The sequence below is a fragment of the Ovis canadensis genome, chromosome 6 (assembly GCF_042477335.2).
Source record: "Ovis canadensis isolate MfBH-ARS-UI-01 breed Bighorn chromosome 6, ARS-UI_OviCan_v2, whole genome shotgun sequence".
Lineage (NCBI taxonomy): Eukaryota > Metazoa > Chordata > Mammalia > Artiodactyla > Bovidae > Ovis > Ovis canadensis.
The window spans coordinates 119516042-119534384 of NC_091250.1; the positions used below are offsets into that span (position 1 = coordinate 119516042).

Here is an 18343-nt window from a genome sequence, read left to right on the forward strand (position 1 = left end):
AGAGTAGTACAGCATCCCTCCTGGGTCCCTCCGAGCCACCTCACCTACCTCTTCTGTCCGCCAGGCATCGGCGGAGAAGCTTGACGGCCTCACGCCGGCCCTGCTTGGCAGCGAGGGTCAGCCAGTCCACGGCGGTGCAGTTGTTGAGCTCTTCGTCCCCATCGCCAGCCAGCTGTAGGTAGTGCTTCCCCACCTGCAAGCGCGATCTGATCACACCACACACTGTGGCAGCCTCCCCGTGCAGCGCGCGGGCCCCCAGTCCACGTCCTGCCTCGCCCCTCCCCCAAACCAGGCAGCTTTGGGCTCCCTCACCTGGTCCAGTCCACCCGGTGCTCCCAAGCCAGAGCAGGGTGTGGGGACCCCAACCCCTCCACTGATGAGATGAGAAAGGGGGTGGGGTCATGCAGACAGGCAGGAGGCAGGGCTGGCATCAGAGGAGGTGATGCCCAAGTTCAGGTGTGAGCTGGACAGAGGTGAACATGTACGTGTTCCCCGGAGGGTGGTGGGAAGAAAAGCAACACACCACAAACACGGAAACCCCACACACGAGGGCCCGCGCATGGCAGGTGCAGGCAGGCTGTACCCATGCCCAGCTAGCATGCTCAGCACCAGCCTGTCCCGGGCCCCCTGAGCCTCCCCGTGGACACTGGTCCTCACCTCCGTCTGTGCCTTGGGGTCCCCAGCCTTGGCCTTCTCCAGGACTTCCTCAAAGGGCGTGTCCACCTCTCCCCTGGCAGGCCCTTTAACACAGGAAAGCAAGCAGACGGACTGTCACCATGCTGGTCCTTGTCGCTTGTTGGAGGACGAGAGGGGCTGGCAGAAACAGGCTTCAGCCCCAAGTCAGGAGCATGAGAGCAGGTGTGGAGAGGACCTGCCAGGACGCTCCCTCCATTGCCACACAGCCAGGAAGCAGGGACCGCAAAGCTGCTGAGGGGTTCCAGGAAGGAACCCCTGTTCCAGGCACAGGGACAGAGCAGGGCACAGACCAATAACCACTGTCGCCCCCGGGGTTCACTGCAGTCAGAGCGGCTGATCTCAGGCTTGAACAGGGCTCTAGAAAGATGCAAGAGATGGAATGAAAGTCCCTGAGGTTCTTTATTTAATGATTTAAAGAACCTGCACCCCAATGCCAAGCACCCCAATAAACAAACCAAATATATGTTTTCCAAGACAGTCATCTACACACGATTGACTTTGGGAGGTCACAATCACAGTACATACATTTTGAAATATACACATATATATTTGTAACATTGAATCGCAACCAACTTTGCACGTGGCTCTGCAGTTAAATGTATCACTTCAGTGGCTCAGAAATCCCACTGAGGGGACACTCAGGGCCTCTGGGCCTCTCCTCTCCATCGGACCTTTAGATTACTCCCAGACTCCGTAATTTTATAAAACAATGCCACAAACCAGTCTGTGCGTGTATTTTTATCCTAGAGGCATTCTCCTGGCATGGGGTCTTCAGGTGAATTACTTGATCCAAGGATCCAAATATCACATACCTCATGCAATATTTACTTTGTAAAATGTTATCTTAAGTTACCAAAGCATCATGTAACTTCACTGATTTCACTACAACCTCTCCTGCAGTGTGTAGCATAATAAAAAGTTTGTTTTTTTTTTTAATCACTTTTCACCAATCCCTTTTTCTGGTTTAAGCAATCAATACAGGGGGCCTATGGCCGACACCACATCCTGCCTCCACCCATGGTCACCTCCCATCTTAGCAGGTGCTCATCTGGGGTTAACAGACTCTCAATCTCTAGACACTTCTGGAAACGGAAGGCAGAATTCAGGGAAATAAGAGCAGTCCCTAGGAACAGTGCTGGATGTCTAGCTATCCCGATCCATTCCTCCAGACCTTTCCCAGGACCGGCTCCGTCCACCAGGCTCAGAGTTAGCCCCTTTGTGCAGGGTGCCCGGTCGGGAGGCAGCAGGGCAGGGGCCTACGGTGACACAGCTCTGAAGTTCAAAGGCAGAGCGGCCGCGTCCAGTTTGGGGCACACAGGAGTGGAAACGGGTGGGCTGGGGATGGCTCAAAGGGGAAGAGTCTTCCTGAGACTCACAGGTCAGGCCCCTGTGCTGCGCCCCTCTTGATGGATGGCTTGGTGATACCCGTCCCACTGTGGAGCTCCCCATGCTGAGCTTCCGCACTGAGGTCCTGGGACCTCACCTGGCCTGGGCCCAGGATGTCCACCCCAGCCCCGGCCCCAGACCTCGGTGCTTCTTAAGTCATCAAGGTCAGCTCTCCCTTCTGGCTGCTGTCACACTCTGCCGGCCCTGGAATGCACTTTCCAGCCAACGGCTCAGACTAAGAGAACAAAGAGGAGGGCAGGGAAGGAGGGTGTGCAGGGTTAGAGAAATCCGACCCGAGTGTGAATCTGCCTTTAGCACTCTGAGCCTTAGGAGTGAAAGAACATTGCTACCCTATCGGTAAACTGGAGAAGGGAATGGCAAACCACTTCAGTATTATTGCCTGGAAAATTCCATGGACAGAGGAGCCCGGCAGACTACAGTCCATGGGGTCCCAAAGAGTCAGATACGACCGAGTGATGGAGCAGCTATCGGTAAACAAAGGACGCGGCAGCCCCTCCTACCATGCACTCTGGGGAGACACAGGATGAGAAAGCACAGGATACTGATCTCAGAGAGCTGAGGGGCAGATCAAAGGAATGATTTCCGTGAGCCCAGACTCCTGCATCCTCCCCATACACAGAAAAGCACCCAATTCCCTGACTCAACATATCTGGTTTTCCTTAATTAACAGTAATCTACTGATGTTCCGACTACCTGATCTTTGTTGCAAAAACTCCTGTGTATCCTGGCTCCTCCCTTGTCTCTTGAGAGCAGTATTTCAGAGCAATCTGAGATCTGAGAGGCTGTGTTCCAGGGTTAAGTCTTCGATTTTGTCCACCAAATAAAATATAATTCTCAGCTTTTAGGTTGTGCTTTTTTTTTCAGTTGACAATATCAAAGTGTTGTGTGACCGTGCAAGACTTATTTCCAATCCCATCGTCATATCCAGCTGGCAGGACTGTTAATGAAGAATGGGACACTTGGGATTAGGTGCCTGGTCCAGAGTTGGGTGTTCTCAGGGTGCATCCCCTTCCTTCCTCCATGCCCTACCTCTCTGCTGACCCCAGGGCCTCCCTGGCTCACTGAGGCCACGTGTCCTAGTTCAACACCAGGTACCTCCTGCGAGTTCACAGCTCTTTTCCTGACCGACTGAATTCACAAGTCCAAGGTCATGGAAGATTCAAGCGTAGATCTATTGGCTAAAAAGATTATTCTGTCCATGATTAATTTTCCACAGAAGTTATTCATAGCCTGACATTTTGTCATAAAATGAAAGGAGGGCCCTGGAAACTGTCCCCTCCCCTGGCACAGCCCATCTCCGTGTTCCTGCATCTCTCACGGTCCCACAGGCCTTTAATGGAGATGGTCTGTGTCCAGCAGGTCTGGCCCATCTCCATCCTCTGGGGCAGGACACAGATCAGCAAATGCTGAACAGACAGAGGGGTGAATGGATGGGGGACCGACAAGGAAGGGTCTCCAGCTCTGTCTCCCCAAATCCTCGCACAGCGCCTGGGACATGTGTGGCCCACAGATTGAACTGCCAAGCTCAACTTCCTGATCTGAGCAGGTTCTAAGCAGAAATGGACAAGGATGAGTACTGAGCAAGTCAAACGCTCCCACTCTTCAGGACCACCCCAGGTTCGTGGGCTGGGGAGCCTCAGGCACCCCCTCCCAGCAGCCCCGAGGGCTCTGCCAGCCCCTTGATGTCCACCAAGTTCTCCTGGAGTCAGCTGGGAGCTAGAGAGAGAAGCTGGCTTCCAGTTTCACCCGGCCGCTGCAATCTAGATTGGCTGGAGCGCATTGTTTAAATTGCTGAATGCACGCCAAAGGCTCTGAGAAGAAGAGCACAATCTGAAACACGCAGTGAGCAACTGTGTTGCTCCTGTCTCTTGGGGCTGCTGCCCTTCTACATCCTTACTCACTGGCCCCGGGGCAAGGCCTTGGCCTCCCAGAGTCCCTGGTCCTCTCCTGATGCCCGCTGCGTGGGCTGAACTGAGGGAAAGGTGACAAGAACCCAAGGGCATCCCGCGTGTCCTTCTCATCAGTGCGGCAGCTGGGTCACCCTGCACCCGGGGGTGCCCCATCAGCCTTCGAGATGCTGGCTCTCATGAACACACAGGAAGGACAAAGCCTTGCGACCCTGTCTCTCCCAGGGGCCTGGCTGAGTTCTAAGGCGGGGGTCCCAGCCAGGAGGTCCCAGCTTCCCACAGGCCCGAGCAGGAGTCATGGACCTTGCCCCTCATCACTCACCCAGCAGACATTTGCCAAGCACCTGCCCTGGACCGGTCTAGATGCCGGGAGCCAAGGGCACTGAGCCAAAAGAGGTAGGAGCGCCAGCTTTCCCTGCCCACCCAGGGTGCCAGCGAGGACAGCCACAGTCCAACAGTGGAATCTATGGAGGTGCCAGGAGTCATCAATCCTGATGGGAGAGGCTTTTTGGAGGAGGTGACACCCAAGACTCAGAATTCAAAGAGGAGGGGAAAGGTAAGGGATGAAGGGCATATTGTCCAGTTTCCTGAGATCTGAGGAAGCCACCAGACCCAAGAGAGCCTCACTGCCCCAGCCATCTGTCCTCACGACAGGTCATCCTAGAGTGAGGGGATCACAGGGATGCTATGGCAACCAGACAGATCAGGGCTTCCATCAGAGTCAGGATAAATAATCCAGGTACAGAGCTCCTGAGATCATCACGACAGCACCTCCACCGGACAAGGAGAAACTGAGTTTTTATGGCTGTGACTTGTCCCCAGGGAAGCAGGGACTCAGCGCTTTGCATCCAGCCCCTCACCCCATCACATCCCAGCCTTCCTCTCACCTCCTGGCCTTCCTCAGGGTCCATTCCTGCTGTCCAGCTCTGAACCCCACTGCGAAACCGCCTGCCCACCCCCCAGGCCCACCTGATGACTCCAGCCAGAGGCCTGGACTCAGTCTAGCTCCCCTAAAGCCCAGTCCACCCACAGCCCTGCATCGCCACTGGCCTCAGCTCCCATGGTTGTCCACGGTCATCTCCATGTAACAGAAATCACGCTGCTCCTCTCATTTAAAGGCTTTAATGCTCCCCAGAACACCCATTCCCCATATCCTGACCCTTGAGGCCCTACTTGAGACTGTCTGACCTCTAGACCCCACGTCCAACCGCTGCCCAGAGCCACCAACCTTGGAGCCCTCACGCCCTGTGTGTCTTGCATCGTTTGGGCCTCCCTTCACTGACCCGGGGTCTCCCTCCTAGAGGCGGGCCCTGCCTGCCCTGCCCACCGTCTCCTGCACCCTCCGGGCAGGCCCTCAGTTAACACTGGGGTGTATGCTTCCTGGCAAACGGAACCCTCACCAGGGGTTCCAGACACCATTCCTGTCTGCAGCCCTGTGGCCACCTCAGCGAGTGCCAGCCCCACACTCAGAACTGGAGGCCTTGTGGACTTGGCACTCCTGAGGGCCTGTGAACCCTGCAACCCACCGAGGTTGGCAGAGAGGGCGTCTCGTCCTCCGTGGCCCCTGCCTGGCGCCCCCCACAGAGGACAGAGTTACTTGGTTCTTCTGTCTCTCCCTTCCCTTGAGCCTTCACCCCCCTGAGTCTGAAGACCAGCCTGGGCTCCGACCCTGGCCATCCCTGCTGTGCTGGTACACAGGGCACTGCTCAGAGCCGCGATGCAGGAGGCAGGCCCAGGGCCCCGGGCACTCCAGAGCTCCATCTGTGGTCACCACTGCCACCGAAGGCTATCACGGTGGCTGAGCACAGACTCGCAGACTGTGTTCCATCTCAACTTGACCCCTCACCAGCTGGTGGCCTGGGGCCCTCTACTTAACCCCTGATGCGTGCTCCTTGGAAGAAAAGCTATGACCAACCTAGACAGCATATTAAAAAGCAGAGACATTACTTTGCCAACAAAGGTCCATCTAGTCAAAGCTATGGTTTTTCCAGCGGTCATGTATGGATGTGAGAGTTGGACTATAAAGAAAGCTAAGCGCTGAAGAATTGATGCTTTTGAACTGTGATGTTGGAGAAGACTCTTGAGAGTCTCTTGGACTACAAGGAGATCCAACCAGTCCATCCTAAAGGGAGTCAGTCCCAACTGTTCATCAGGACTGATGATCAATCTAAAACTCCAATACTTTGGCCACCTGATGTGAAGAGATGACTCATTTGAAAAGACTCTGATGCTGGGAAAGATTGAGGGCAGGAAGAGAAGGGGATGACAGAGGATAAGATGGTTGGATGGCATCACCGACTCAATGGACATGAGTTTGACGAGACTCCAGGAGTTGGTGATGGACAGGGAAGCCTGGCGTGCTGCAGTCTGTGGGCTCACAAAGAGTTGGACACAATTGAGCGACTGAACTGAACTGAACTGGATGTGGCTGGAGAAGTGAGTTAACGCAGACAAGGACCACAAGCAAGGCCTAACCTGGGAGGTGTGATGCCATCTTCCTCTTGCTGTTACTTACTGGTACTTGACCGATGCTCAGAACTTTGCTAGATGGACAGGGGAGTTAATGAAAACTAACCCCAATCCCTCCCTGGGTGGATGATCTCTGAGCTGTGCAGGGCTGGCAGGGCAGGGTCTGTGTGTTCAATTCAGCGATGGTGACGGCACTAAGGAAAGGGACGCTGCACAGCCCAGAAGTGTGGGGTCGGGAGCCCAAGGCTGCCAACCTGCCCAGAACTCACTCAGTACTCTCCGCACCTCCCCTTGGGGACAGAAGCCAATCAAGACCACATCTGTTTCCTGACTCTCCTTATCTGAAACTGGCAGTCTTGACTCGGTCTGTCCTCGGAGGCTGTTTCGCTTCACCCAGATTGAAACCAAGCATGTTTCCAGCCCTGGTCTCCACGCCCTGCGGCTGCAGGGTGGTGTTTGCGGCTAGACCAAGATTCCAGATCAGGCCCAGTCTGCCCAAAGGACTTGGAAACAAAACACAGATCTCTGAAGGAGATGTGGAGCTCAGAAGGGCCCAGTGGGTGTGTTTCTGGGGTAAGCTGGGCATTAGTCCAGCACGATTACACAGGGGAGCTCAGGCCTGGTTCACCCTCCAGAGTCTGGAGGTCCCTGCAGCTCTGCTGGGGGCAGGGGGCCTTATGGGACAGGAGACTGAGCCCCTACACCCACCATCACTCAGTGCTGGCCCCTCTGGCAAGGCAGGGGCTCGGTTTCCTGGTCTCTAAATGGGGACACGGACAGAGCCCTCCTCTTAGGCTGCCGTAAGGGGTCACGTAAAGCCTCCAGGTTCACAGGGCACCTGGCAGGTGCTGCCACCACGCGTCTGGTGCCTCTGCACGGAGTAGGGGTGGTACTGAGCTGGGGGTGGTCACCTCAGGCAGCCGGCTTCTCAAGGGGAAAAATGAAACGACAAGGCTGGCTGAGCAGGAGAAGGGTGGGGTGGGGGCTGGGACCCCCTTAACTTACACGGAGCACCTGGGGGAGAGGAGGACCCTGTGACCACAAAGGTCACGACATCTTGCCTTGTGCTGGTGCAAATCACGAGAAAGCACACGCACACGCACACGTGCGCACACACAGTCTGCAGCACAAGCCTCCCAGGGGGAGAGAAGAGGCTGACACTCACACGAAGCTGCTGCATGCACACAGGGCCCGAAGCTGAGGTTAAGGCTGGTCACCCAAGAGGGACTGGATGGGGCCCTAAAACTGGACAGATGCCTCAATGCACATGGTGATGCCCCAGGAGGGGCCTGGAGGGGGGGGGGGGGGGGAAGGCTTGATGACACCCACGCAGCACATCGGGTTCTGCAGCTCGAGGCACGGACCCCTTCCCCCACACCACCACACAGGTACTTAAGGGACCAGGGGCCTTGACTCAGCACCGCGTCCCACGCGCTGGGCTGATGAGCATGAGGTCCCAGCATGCGGGCTCCACGTGGCTGCTCTAACTTCACAGAAACAGTCTCAGAGAGGCCTCCCAATTCCCAGGAGAGGGCACACAGCTCAAGGTCGATAGCCCAGCCAAGCGTCCCACCCCGGCTGTCTGTACCCTTCCTGCACCACCTCGTGGCTCCGGATGCTCCATACATAAACAGCTCGTATGGAGAGACGCGTGCTCTGGCGTCCCAGCCGGGGTGGGCAGGAAATCAGCACTGGCGCCAAACCAGACAGCGGTTTTCAAACTGCAGACGTCGACCCAGAAGGTCACAGAACCAACTGAACTGCCCAAAGCAGCATTTGTTTGCACATAAAAGCAAGATCATGGAGACCTACCAGACAGCCAGGCACACAGTAAAGGCAAGTATTGCTTTGGAAATTTCCATTCCCACTGCGTGTGCGTGCGCGTGTGTTGTGTGCTTGCAGGCACGTGGGCGTGGGCGCCAGGTTATGACTACAGTACATGTATTTCTTACTGTGGGCAGAGGTCAGAAAGTCTAACAGGCAGTGAGCCATGAAGAGAAGCCGCGGGGCTTTCACCATTCCTGGAGCTCGTGTCCCCAGCGGGCTCTGTTTTGATCACTGTACCTACAGTGAAAGCCAAGGCCCCTATTTCACGGGGTTGGTCACTGTGAGTACAAGACAGACATACTGAGAAGCACTGCGTGAGTTATTAGAAAAAGTAACGTTGATGCCAGCTATATTTTCCCCAAACATCACAGCCGGAGACCCAGGGATCCTTGCTTTTATGAAACTGACAGCAAGGCTTGAGGCTTTTTTTACCTACAACAGCCCCCGAAGCGCAAAGGAGCCTTTCACAACAGCTCCTGTTATAGCCCACTGCCCGGTCCTGCTCACTCCTGCTGTAGCTCAACCTCAAGCCTGACACACGAGCATCACACATCCGATCCTTCCAACCTTCTTTCCACCCCATCACCCAGGAGGTCCAGGGCTCTCTCCAGGCCAAGCCCACCCAAGGCGAGGTCAGTTCTTCCCTCCGGCCCTTGCCCATGCTGTGCTCTCTCCCCGCTGCAGGCTCCAACTTGCTCAGGCATCCTCTCTTCCCAAGGCAGGCCTCCAGCTCCCTCCCCAGCCCAGCACCAGGGCCACCTCTGTGATCCCCAGGCCCCGTGTTTTGGGAGACTGTGGACCCCTTAGAGGCAGGGCTCACCTGTGCCACCAGGTAATGGCCGCTCAGGGCTGGCACCAGGCCGTGCTCAGTGAACAGCAGGTGGACTGACCAAACCCTGGCGACCCTCCCCCAATGTCAATGGCATGACAACCAGCGGTCCCAGCCCACCTAGGGCCTCACACTATCTCATCTCAGCCCCTGAGAAGTGCTTCCTGGGACAGACTGGAAACCTGAGTGGGGGGCCCAAGAGTGGACTGGGGTTTGGGGCCATCCTTGGCTGCCGGGCCTGGGCATGGAGGATGGTGGTCCAGAGGGCAGCAGGGACCTGGGCCAGGGGCCAGGGGCCAGGAATTCCAGGGTGTCAGCTGGCCTCAAAGGGCAGTGGCCACGGGGGGCCCCCAGACCAGGCAGAGGGACTTGACCGAACGGTCACCTGAGAAGTGGCCGTGGTGGACAAGGGATGATGACGTGGGCCGCCCCGAGTGCTGGGGGGGACCAGAGGGGAGCCTGGCTCCCGCCACCTCCCACCACACAGTGCCTGATGCAGACCACCTGCCGAGTCGCTGAGCAGGTGGGAGCCGGTGCATTCGATGATAAAAAAAGGAAGGAAGCATGACATCTGCTGCAGCCCAAGTCTATGAACTTGGGAGCAAACCCTGCTGGGAGGTCGGAGTCGACAGGCCTGGGTGGAGTGGTTGGGCCCGACTTCAGGGGACGCCCACCCGCAGAAGGAACCTTGCAGGGGCATCTGGCCCACGTGCCAGGACCCAGGTGTCCACGGCCCCCACAAAACACCCCCCACGGAGGACAGTCCGGCATCCCGGGCCCCGCCCCTTACCTGTTCTGTCCATCCTCTCTCGGCTCCTGGCCCGCGAGGCCTGGGGCATGGCCGGAGCGGCTGGGTCTCTCGCATCCGATCCAGGTCCAACTTGGGGTCCAGGAGCGGGGGGCGCCCCGCTGAGCTCCTGCTCCACCGAGGTGGTGGCGTTGAGCCGTGAGCGGGCTTGTGGCTGTGGTGGCAGCGGAGGCTGGGCGCCGGAGGGGCTCAGAGGAGGGGCGCTGGAAGCCATTCTGATGCGAGAAAAACCGGGAGATCAAACACATGAGGCCAGCCAAGCCCAGGCTGCCCTGGCCTCTAGCTTTTGGTAGAGAGACAGGATGGCAAAGGGAAATGGAAGGGCGCTGCCCAGCATTCCACGTGGTCTCATTCAATCTCACAACAGCCCCCGCAAAGACACTCCCATTTTACAGATGAGGAAATTGAGGGAGGAAACTCACTCAAGGTCCGCTGGCCTGGCAGGTCCCACAGCAGCCATGAGCTGGGCCCTTAGTCTCCAGGACTTGAGTCCCGGGCCTCAGGTGTACTCATCTGAGAAATGGGGATGTGGCAGGTTGGGAGGCTTCAGTGAGATGGTCCACATGGAGCCCTGGGCACAGCATCTGGCTGTGCTGGAATGAAGCTGGTCTCCCAGTCTGTCCACCCAAAATCTGTGCAGGGACCTTATTTGGAAGACGGGGGTCTTTGCAGATGTAATCAAGGATCTTGACAAGAGAGCATCCTGGCTTAGGGTGGTCCCTAATCCAAGGACTGGGGTCCTTATAAAAGGGTAACACAGAGACAGAGAGGATGCCACGTGGAGGAGGAGACACAGCTGCAGGCCCAGAGACACCAACAACACCCAGAGTCAGGAAAGACAAGGAAGGACTCTCCCACAGAGTCCCCCAGGACAACCAACCCCGCCGACACCCTGATCGCGGACTTCTGCCTCCAGAGCTGTGAGACGAAAAATTTCTGTTGTTTAAAGCCACCAAGCTTCTGTCAATTTCTCCTTAGAGCTCTACGAAAGGAATACACTGGCACAAAGTGGAAGTTTAAAATAAACTTGAGAGGGGATTCCCTGGTGTTCCAGTGGCTAAAACTCCAAGCTCCCATTGCAGGGGGCCCAGGTTCAATCCCTGGTCAGAGAATTCGATCCTACATGCTGCAACAAAATTATCCTGCATGCCTCAGTGAAGACCTGGTACAGCCAAATAAATGAATAATAAAATATTTTTAAAAAGTAAACATGAGAAGCAGAGGGAGGGAGGGAAAGGGGAGAGGAAGAGGGGTGGAAGACAGGTGTGGGGGGAACAGCCCCTGGAGCAGGATGTGGTCAGGCCTGGCCAACTCCAAAGCCCCCACACCAGGCTCGACCCCCAGGACACAACTCAGCGAGCCTGACGGCACCGGATACGAGCCCATGCCAGACGTGGGTGATGGAAACCGGGGGGCTGGTGTGTCGGAACCGATGACTGGAACAGACTGGCAAGCAAAGAGAGCTGATGACAAACAGGGGCAAAGGGCTCGATTAGTCAATGCTGCTGTTTAGCAACAAGGCGAAAATCACCACTGACACAACTGAGGGTGACCATGAGCCCCAGACTATGGGGCTGAGAGCTCCAGGCCTTCCCCAGCCCCAGGACCCCAAACCGGGGCCCTGGGGAGCGGGGACGGGCTTCCATGGACACAGACACTGAAGCAGATAGGACCGCGTACACTGAGTGGGGTATCCCCAAGGATCCCATGGCCCCCACCCCAGGCTCAAGGCCACGTTCACCCTTGAGGAAATGAGAGCAGAGGTGAGGAAATGAGAGCAGAGCAGGGAAAGGCCGGGGGTGAGGAATCCGGCTCCCAGACCAACCCACCACGGCCACTGTGCTGCCAGTTCTGGGGTCCTGAGCGGGTCACATTCCTCTCTGTCCCTCAGTTTCCTCGACTGTAAATGGGGGTACTGTGAGGACTATATGAGATCACAGATCGGAAGGGCCAGGCTCCCAGGTATCCAAAGTGTCCAGCTCCGGCTCCCTTGAGCCTGCAAAAGTGGGTACCTGAAGCGTGCCTGGAGACTGCCGTCACTGGAAGAGTCAAAGGAGGCCCCAGAGATCAGACCTTCATTCTCCAAAGGACCCTGGAGATTTCAATCTGGGCACGACTCCCTTGGAGGGGCCGAGCCCTTATTTTAAAACATCCCCTTGCCTTGCCTTGGAGGGGCCGAGCCCTTATTTTAAAACATCCCCTTGGCTGCGAACCAAAAGCGTATCAAGCCACACGGATCTCTGCTTGGAAACCAATGCCGTGCTCGGTGCTGTTCCCGAACGCCAGGCTTCCGGGAACCAAACAAAGAGGCAACTTTTGTGAAATCCATCATCTGGGTAGACGGGCAGGCAGGCCCCGTGGGCGGGCGGCCAGCTGCAGGGGGGCGGGGAAAGTCAGCCGTGAATTCTGCAGACAGAACCCAGCTGTGCAGGTCCCCGGCCGATCGGAGACAAACCACGCGGAGTCACGTCTGACCTCACCATCTCCTGTGGCTCCCACTGCCCCGGAATCAAGTGCTACCTTCCTGGAGTTGCAGAGGGCAGCGGGCCTTCGGAGAGCTGACTTACACCAGGGATCCTCTGTCACTACTAACAACGCAACAAGCATGTCTGGAATGTGCCCTTCTTAGCAATTCCCACCGATTTCTCCTGGGGGTGCGGGTGGGGGTGGCTGGCCCAGGAGGAGCGTCCTGCTGTTACCCGGCTGCGGTGGATGGTGAGATAACCTGTCCTTCCACGCTCACCCCCTTTCACAGACAGCAACCTTGGCTCCAGAAAGGTGAGATCCCTTCCCAAGGCCTCGTAGCTCAGAGTCTTGGAGCTAGAATTCAAAACCACAGAGCCTCTCATTCAGAAAGACCTCATTTCTGAAAAAGAGGCTTCTCAAAATCTGCCCACCTGCCTCTGCGATCCAGCCCCACCGTGCCTTCCCTTCCCTCACCACTCACTTCCAAACCTACAGTTCTGTGACCCCCACGCCTTAGCTCTCGAAGCGCCCCCCAGACCTGGAAGTGTCCTCTCCGCCAGGACCAATCCGACATGTTGCTCCGACACGTCGTTCAAATCAAGGGCCCAACTCGCCCCCTTCTGGGAGTTTCCCAGCTGCCTCTGCCCCGAGTCCTGTTTCCATCACCTGCTCTCAGGTAACCACACAGCACCCAGGGCATGTCTCCTGGAGAGCCCTCTCTCTGCCAGGTGGACAAGAAGAACTCACACCTGTCTGTCTCCCCATCTACAAGGAAGGACGGGTCAGGAGGGACAGCACCATCCCTCACCATCAGGACACAATTTTTCCACCAATAGCCAACACAGGGAGTGCATGTCAGTTCTACCTTTCATTAGCTACTTAGGGCTTCCCTGGTGGCTTAGTGGTAAAGAACCCACCTGACGCAAGAGACGCGGGTTCAATCCCTGGTTTGGGAAGATCCCCTGGAAGAGAAGATGAAAACCCACTCCAGTATTCTTGCCTGGAAAATCCGACAGAAAAGAGGAGCTTAGTGGGCTACAGTGCATGGGGTTAAAGAGAGGCGGACAACTGAGCGACTGAGCACAAAACCTCACAAGGCCTCACTTCACCCATCTGTGCAGAAGGAATAATGCCTCCAATGAAGGGGTGCTCTGGGGCACAAGGGTGTGAAGAAAGAGAAAGCAGCCTGCAAACTACCAACCATTTAAAAAAAGCACCATTTCTCCCAAGTGCAAAACAAAGGCACATTCAGTTGAGAGCCACCTTATAATAGAAATTTCAGGAGAACAGGTAGCTTCTGGCTGGCCTCTTGGGCTAAGCATTGTGCATGTCACATTACAATCACAATGAAACTTTTAAAGTGAAATCTCTAGTTAGTGAAAATGGACGAACGGAGGAGGATTAATTTTCAGATTTCCTGAGGTCAGCCAAACCTTTTATGGATCAAACGCCTTATTACTTAAAAACAAACAAGATGACCCATCGCCATGGATAGGTCACAGAGAAGACCACAGATGCTCTCCTGGTGGAGGGACCCACAGTGGTGTCTGGTCTTCCTTCTCTGACAGTCTTCTTTCCGGCATCTCATTCACTCAGAATACCTGCCTCCGTGCTTTGCAAGGTACATCTGAGGGAGTCTGGCCTGGGGGGAGGAGCCCTGGCTGGAGAAGAGCCGGCCCCATCTCACAGTGTGACCAGAGAAAGCAGGTCCCTCCCTCCGGCCCTGCCGGCATCCTGAATCCCAACCACAGAACGAGAGCATCAGCATCGCGCTCCGCCCCATCTCCAGGGCTCCTCCAATGCCTACGAGAGGGGGGGTGGTCAACCCGACTGCCACCCCAGGGTCAGGGCAGTGGCTCGGAACCTGTCATTGTGTCAGATCCAGAGTGGCCGGCATTCTTTCCACATGAGCACCCAGGCATAATTTTACCCCAGCAAAACAGAAAAACGCCAGGAACCACAGAGCTCAGTTGAGGGTCTGCCACCCCTGGAAGGGGGCTGCTGGGACCACACAACTACCGACAGGGGGAGAAGGGCAGCATGCGGACTTCAGCGCACGCTCTCTGCTGCTGCTGCTAAGTCACTTCAGTCGTGTCTGGCTCTGTGCGACCCCATAGACGGCAGCCCACCAGACTCCTCTGTCCATGGGATTTTCCAGGCAAGAGTAGGGGGAGTGGGTTGCCACTGCCCTCTCCCAAGCTCTCTAATCCTTGCTTATAAGGGCCACGCCCACTCGGCTCTCCACCCCCAGGGGACCACCCCACCTCTGAAACATGCCCTCAGGGGAAGACTCAAGGACATTCACGAACTCTGATGCTAGCTGCAAGGGAATAACCTGGGATGCCCACTGTTTCACACCCACCCCACAATCACACCCAACTGTGGACCTCCACGTCTCTGCTCTTACAGAACACCTCTCAGGTGTGTCCATCATACATTCCAGCGCCGTCCAGAGAGGGCAGATGTGAAACTCACAGCCCCTCTAGGTGCTGCTACACTATACAGCCATTAGCCACGACTTGTGTAAGAATATTTAAAGGTAAGGACATGTTTGTATAACTCTGTTGAGCAGGATTTAAAGCAGCATGAGATACTGCCCTGAGTCTATTTAGATGAAAACAAAATGCATCTGTAGAAAAAGATGGAATAAAATGCACCCCCTCCAACAGATAGCAATAGTGTTTACATCTGGGTGAAGAGGCTAGGTGTGTGCTCAGTCCTCAGTCATGTCCAGCTCTTTGTGATCCCATGGACTGCAGCTTGCCCTGCTCCTTTGTCCATGGGATATCCCAGGCAAGAATACTGGAGTGGGTTGTCATTTCCTCCTCCTGGGAAACTTCCCAACCGAGGGACTGAACCTGTCTCCTGCGTCTCCTGCATTGGCAGGCAGATTCTTTATACCACTGAGCCACTGAGGTAGTTTTATTTTATTCTTTTTTCTAAATATGCTCCCCTAATTTTCTATAATGAATGTGAAGGTTTCTGGAATTACAACAAAACGTTAATTCTGAAACCTATCTGTGACTGAGCCCAAAGCTAGAGGGTTCCGGGGTTCGCAGGGTCTGGGATGTCTCCTCTGGCCTGGACAGCCCAGCTGCCTGGCACGAGGCTGGTCAAGACAAGGGCACAAAGCCCTTGGAGATTCCCAGGTATCTATTTTTGTCCCAGAGTCTTAAGGGCCAAACCAAGGAACATTCCAGCTCTACCAATGTGCCAAGTTCACAGGACTAAGGGGGAATCAGGCTGGGGATGCCCCCACCTGGCCAGGGTGGGTCAGTGGGCATGGACTGTGGGCTGATTCTGTGCCTGGCCTGTGCTGGGCCTCCCCACCCCACTGAGGATCCCACAGGGCCGGCCTTCACGAACTCAGTCCAGATGGGAAGGATGACACCTAAACAAACCACCACCAGGATGGCCCACTTGGCAGGGGTGGGGGGGGCAGCAGGCACAGAAGGGGTCCAACCTCAGCCGTGGGAAAGGAGCAGGGCAGGGATTCTCCACGAGAGGCCTGGACCAAGCCTTCAGGACAAGCCAGGCAAGGGTGAAGGAGGGGGAAGAATGGAGGTGTTTGGGCATTTCAGTGGGGGACTGCCCAGGAGAAAAGGCAGTGGACAGAGAAGGAGATGGCAACGTGGTGGGGAAGGTGCAAGTGGCACAGAACTGAGACTGGGCAGAGGACACAGGGAGGAGAACAGAGGCTGAGTGGACAGCCAGGAAGCTGGGGCAGGCCCTAAACAAGTGCCAGGCTTGGTGCTGGGGCTGAGCCCTGGGCAGAAGGAAAACTGAGGGCTGAGCTGCAGGGCAGTGGCAGTTTGAGGCCCATCCAGGCTGCGTGGGGACAGGCCAGGGAGACCAAGGAGGGAGCCGGGCAGCCTTCCAGGGAAAGTGAGGAGGCCTGGCCTGGGGCAGGCATCTAAGGACAACTCCTGGGCCAGGAGAGACAAGAGCATCCCCAACTGAACGAGAGGGTGTGGAAGCAGAATGTGGTCTGACTGATGGGGCAGGGCCATGGTGGTGGTGCCACTTTCTGGGGAGGGGATCTGAGGGAGGGGACGGAGTCATTTGAAGCATGGAGCAACCTCTCTACCAGAACCCTCTCATCACCAGCATCGTGGACCAGGGTTTGGTCTCTGTCCAGGCATTTTGGGGACTGAACTAGGATCCCCTCTGTGACCAGCCCCCAAAGGCCTACCCAGCCTTGGCCTGGGAGGAGCAGGGGTGGCCTGAGTGGGGAGCCCTCCAGATTCCTTCTATCTGGGAAAGAAGATGAGATGTGGTCTCCGGGCAACCTTTCCTGTGTCTAATCAAGGCCCAGCTGCTGGGGGGAGCAAGAATATAAAGGAACCTTCCTCCAAATCCCCGTCAGATGCCAAGGGGGCACCGGTGAGAATCACAGCCCCTTGGAGACGAGCAGCAGGGAAGAGTGACCTCTGGGCTTCTCAGCACAGCTTCCTCACTGGGGCTGTAGTGAGGGAGACAGCCAGCACACCAGGTATCCCTGGCACTGCTTCCTGAGTGATGGATCCCGGAAGAAGGGAAAGCCCTTTACAAATGGACCCTCTGCCAGGGGTCACTGTCCAAGGTGAGGAGAGGCAGGCATTTGTTCTCAGCGACTGCCCAGGAGGGGCACTGATTTCCACCAGGCTCTGCCCCATCCACTGTGGGGTCTTGGGCAGGTCATCAAACCCTAATGAGCCTTGGTTTCCTCATTTGTCAAATGGGTCCATAATCCCATACCCCTAAGACTGCTGGGAGAGTCAAATACTGTGTGTTAGTTCCTCGGAATTTCTTAACATCAACTACAACCACTGGTGTGAGAGGTCCCAGATCCATCACACCCAGAAGAGATGGGTCAGATTTCCCAGAGAGTTTCCATCTGTCAAAGCAGAAACTGATGTTCCCCCGAGGGCTGGGATCACCTGAACCCTCAACACACACACACCATCAGCAGCCCTCATGGCGGGGTAGGGGGTGACAAGCGCCTTCCAGCGGCCCCAGGGGCACTGAGGGCAGCTCAGGGTCTCATCGAGCAGGCCGAGAGCCGCGGGGGAAGGGCCATCGTGACGGGGCAACTCGAGATCCACGCTGTGGGACGCAGGGGGCAGGGGCGCCCCCTTCCACCCACCGGGTCCCCAGCGCCAAGAGCTGCCTTCCTCTGAGGCCGGTTTTCCCGCTGGCGGTGGCGGGGGCGGGGAGGGGGACGGGGCGCGGGGAGGGTTCGAAGCCGGGCTCGTGGGCGTGACGGTGCTCAGAGCGCGCGGTGCCCCCACGATGCCCGGGGAGCCCAGGCTTGGGGTTGAGGGGGCGCGCATCCCCGGGAGGAAGCCGCAATCCAGGCTCGGGCAGGGGGAGCCCTGAGTGTCGCGGAGAGGACGGGCCCTGGCCCTCCAACTTCTGGGGAACTTGCAGGGAACACTGGTACCAGCCGCCCACCGCGCAGATGGGGAAACTGAGGCCGAGGAGGGCGGCCAGTCCAGGTGCTCTCGGTTCACTTTCCAGGTCCCGCTGCAACCGCCCCTCGTCCCGAAGTACTCACCGGCCCGTGAGTGGGCCTCACGCGGCGCTGCGACGCCCTTGGGCCTCCGAGCTCGTCACAAAGTTGATCGGCAGCAGCTGGAAAGACCAGGGCCGAAGGAAAGCAGCCGGGACCAAGCGGACTGTGCCGGTTTCAGTGGAAGCCGGTGAGCGCAAGCAGCAGCGCGGGGAGGGGAGGGGCCTGGGCGGGGCCTGGGCGGGGCCGCAGGCCGTCCTCCACTCCCGACGCGGCCCGGAGGACGCGGCTCCGACTCGGCCCGCTGAGCGGCCGGTCTGCCTGCCAATCACTCTGCACTTTCGCCAATCACAGAGCGCCTCGGCGGCTACAGCCTACGGGCCCACGGCGCGGCCAAGCTCGAGGTCGCCGGGAGGGCGGGTCCGGCCCGCCCACTGCGAAAG

The 18343-nt window shown here is 57.0% G+C and overlaps 1 protein-coding gene across 3 annotated transcripts in view; it reads right to left on the minus strand.

Annotated features, from left to right (window-relative positions):
- The window catches only part of WFS1 (wolframin ER transmembrane glycoprotein), a 31917-nt gene extending 13786 nt beyond the window's left edge, over nt 1-18131 (minus strand). Inside the window, exons 1-4 of one of the 3 annotated variants that reach the window (XM_069594689.1) lie at nt 17946-18131; nt 9926-10158; nt 658-740; nt 49-193 (exon numbers count right to left, since the gene is read on the minus strand). In XM_069594689.1, coding sequence (XP_069450790.1) covers nt 49-193; nt 658-740; nt 9926-10157 — 460 coding nt within the window. In that variant the 5' untranslated portion in view covers nt 10158; nt 17946-18131. Of the gene's footprint in view, nt 1-48; nt 194-657; nt 741-9925; nt 10159-10365; nt 12107-17945 lie in introns of those variants that run through there. The other 2 variants (XM_069594690.1, XM_069594688.1) reach the window with 2 other exon arrangements.
- Nucleotides 18132-18343: the final 212 nt, after the last annotated feature.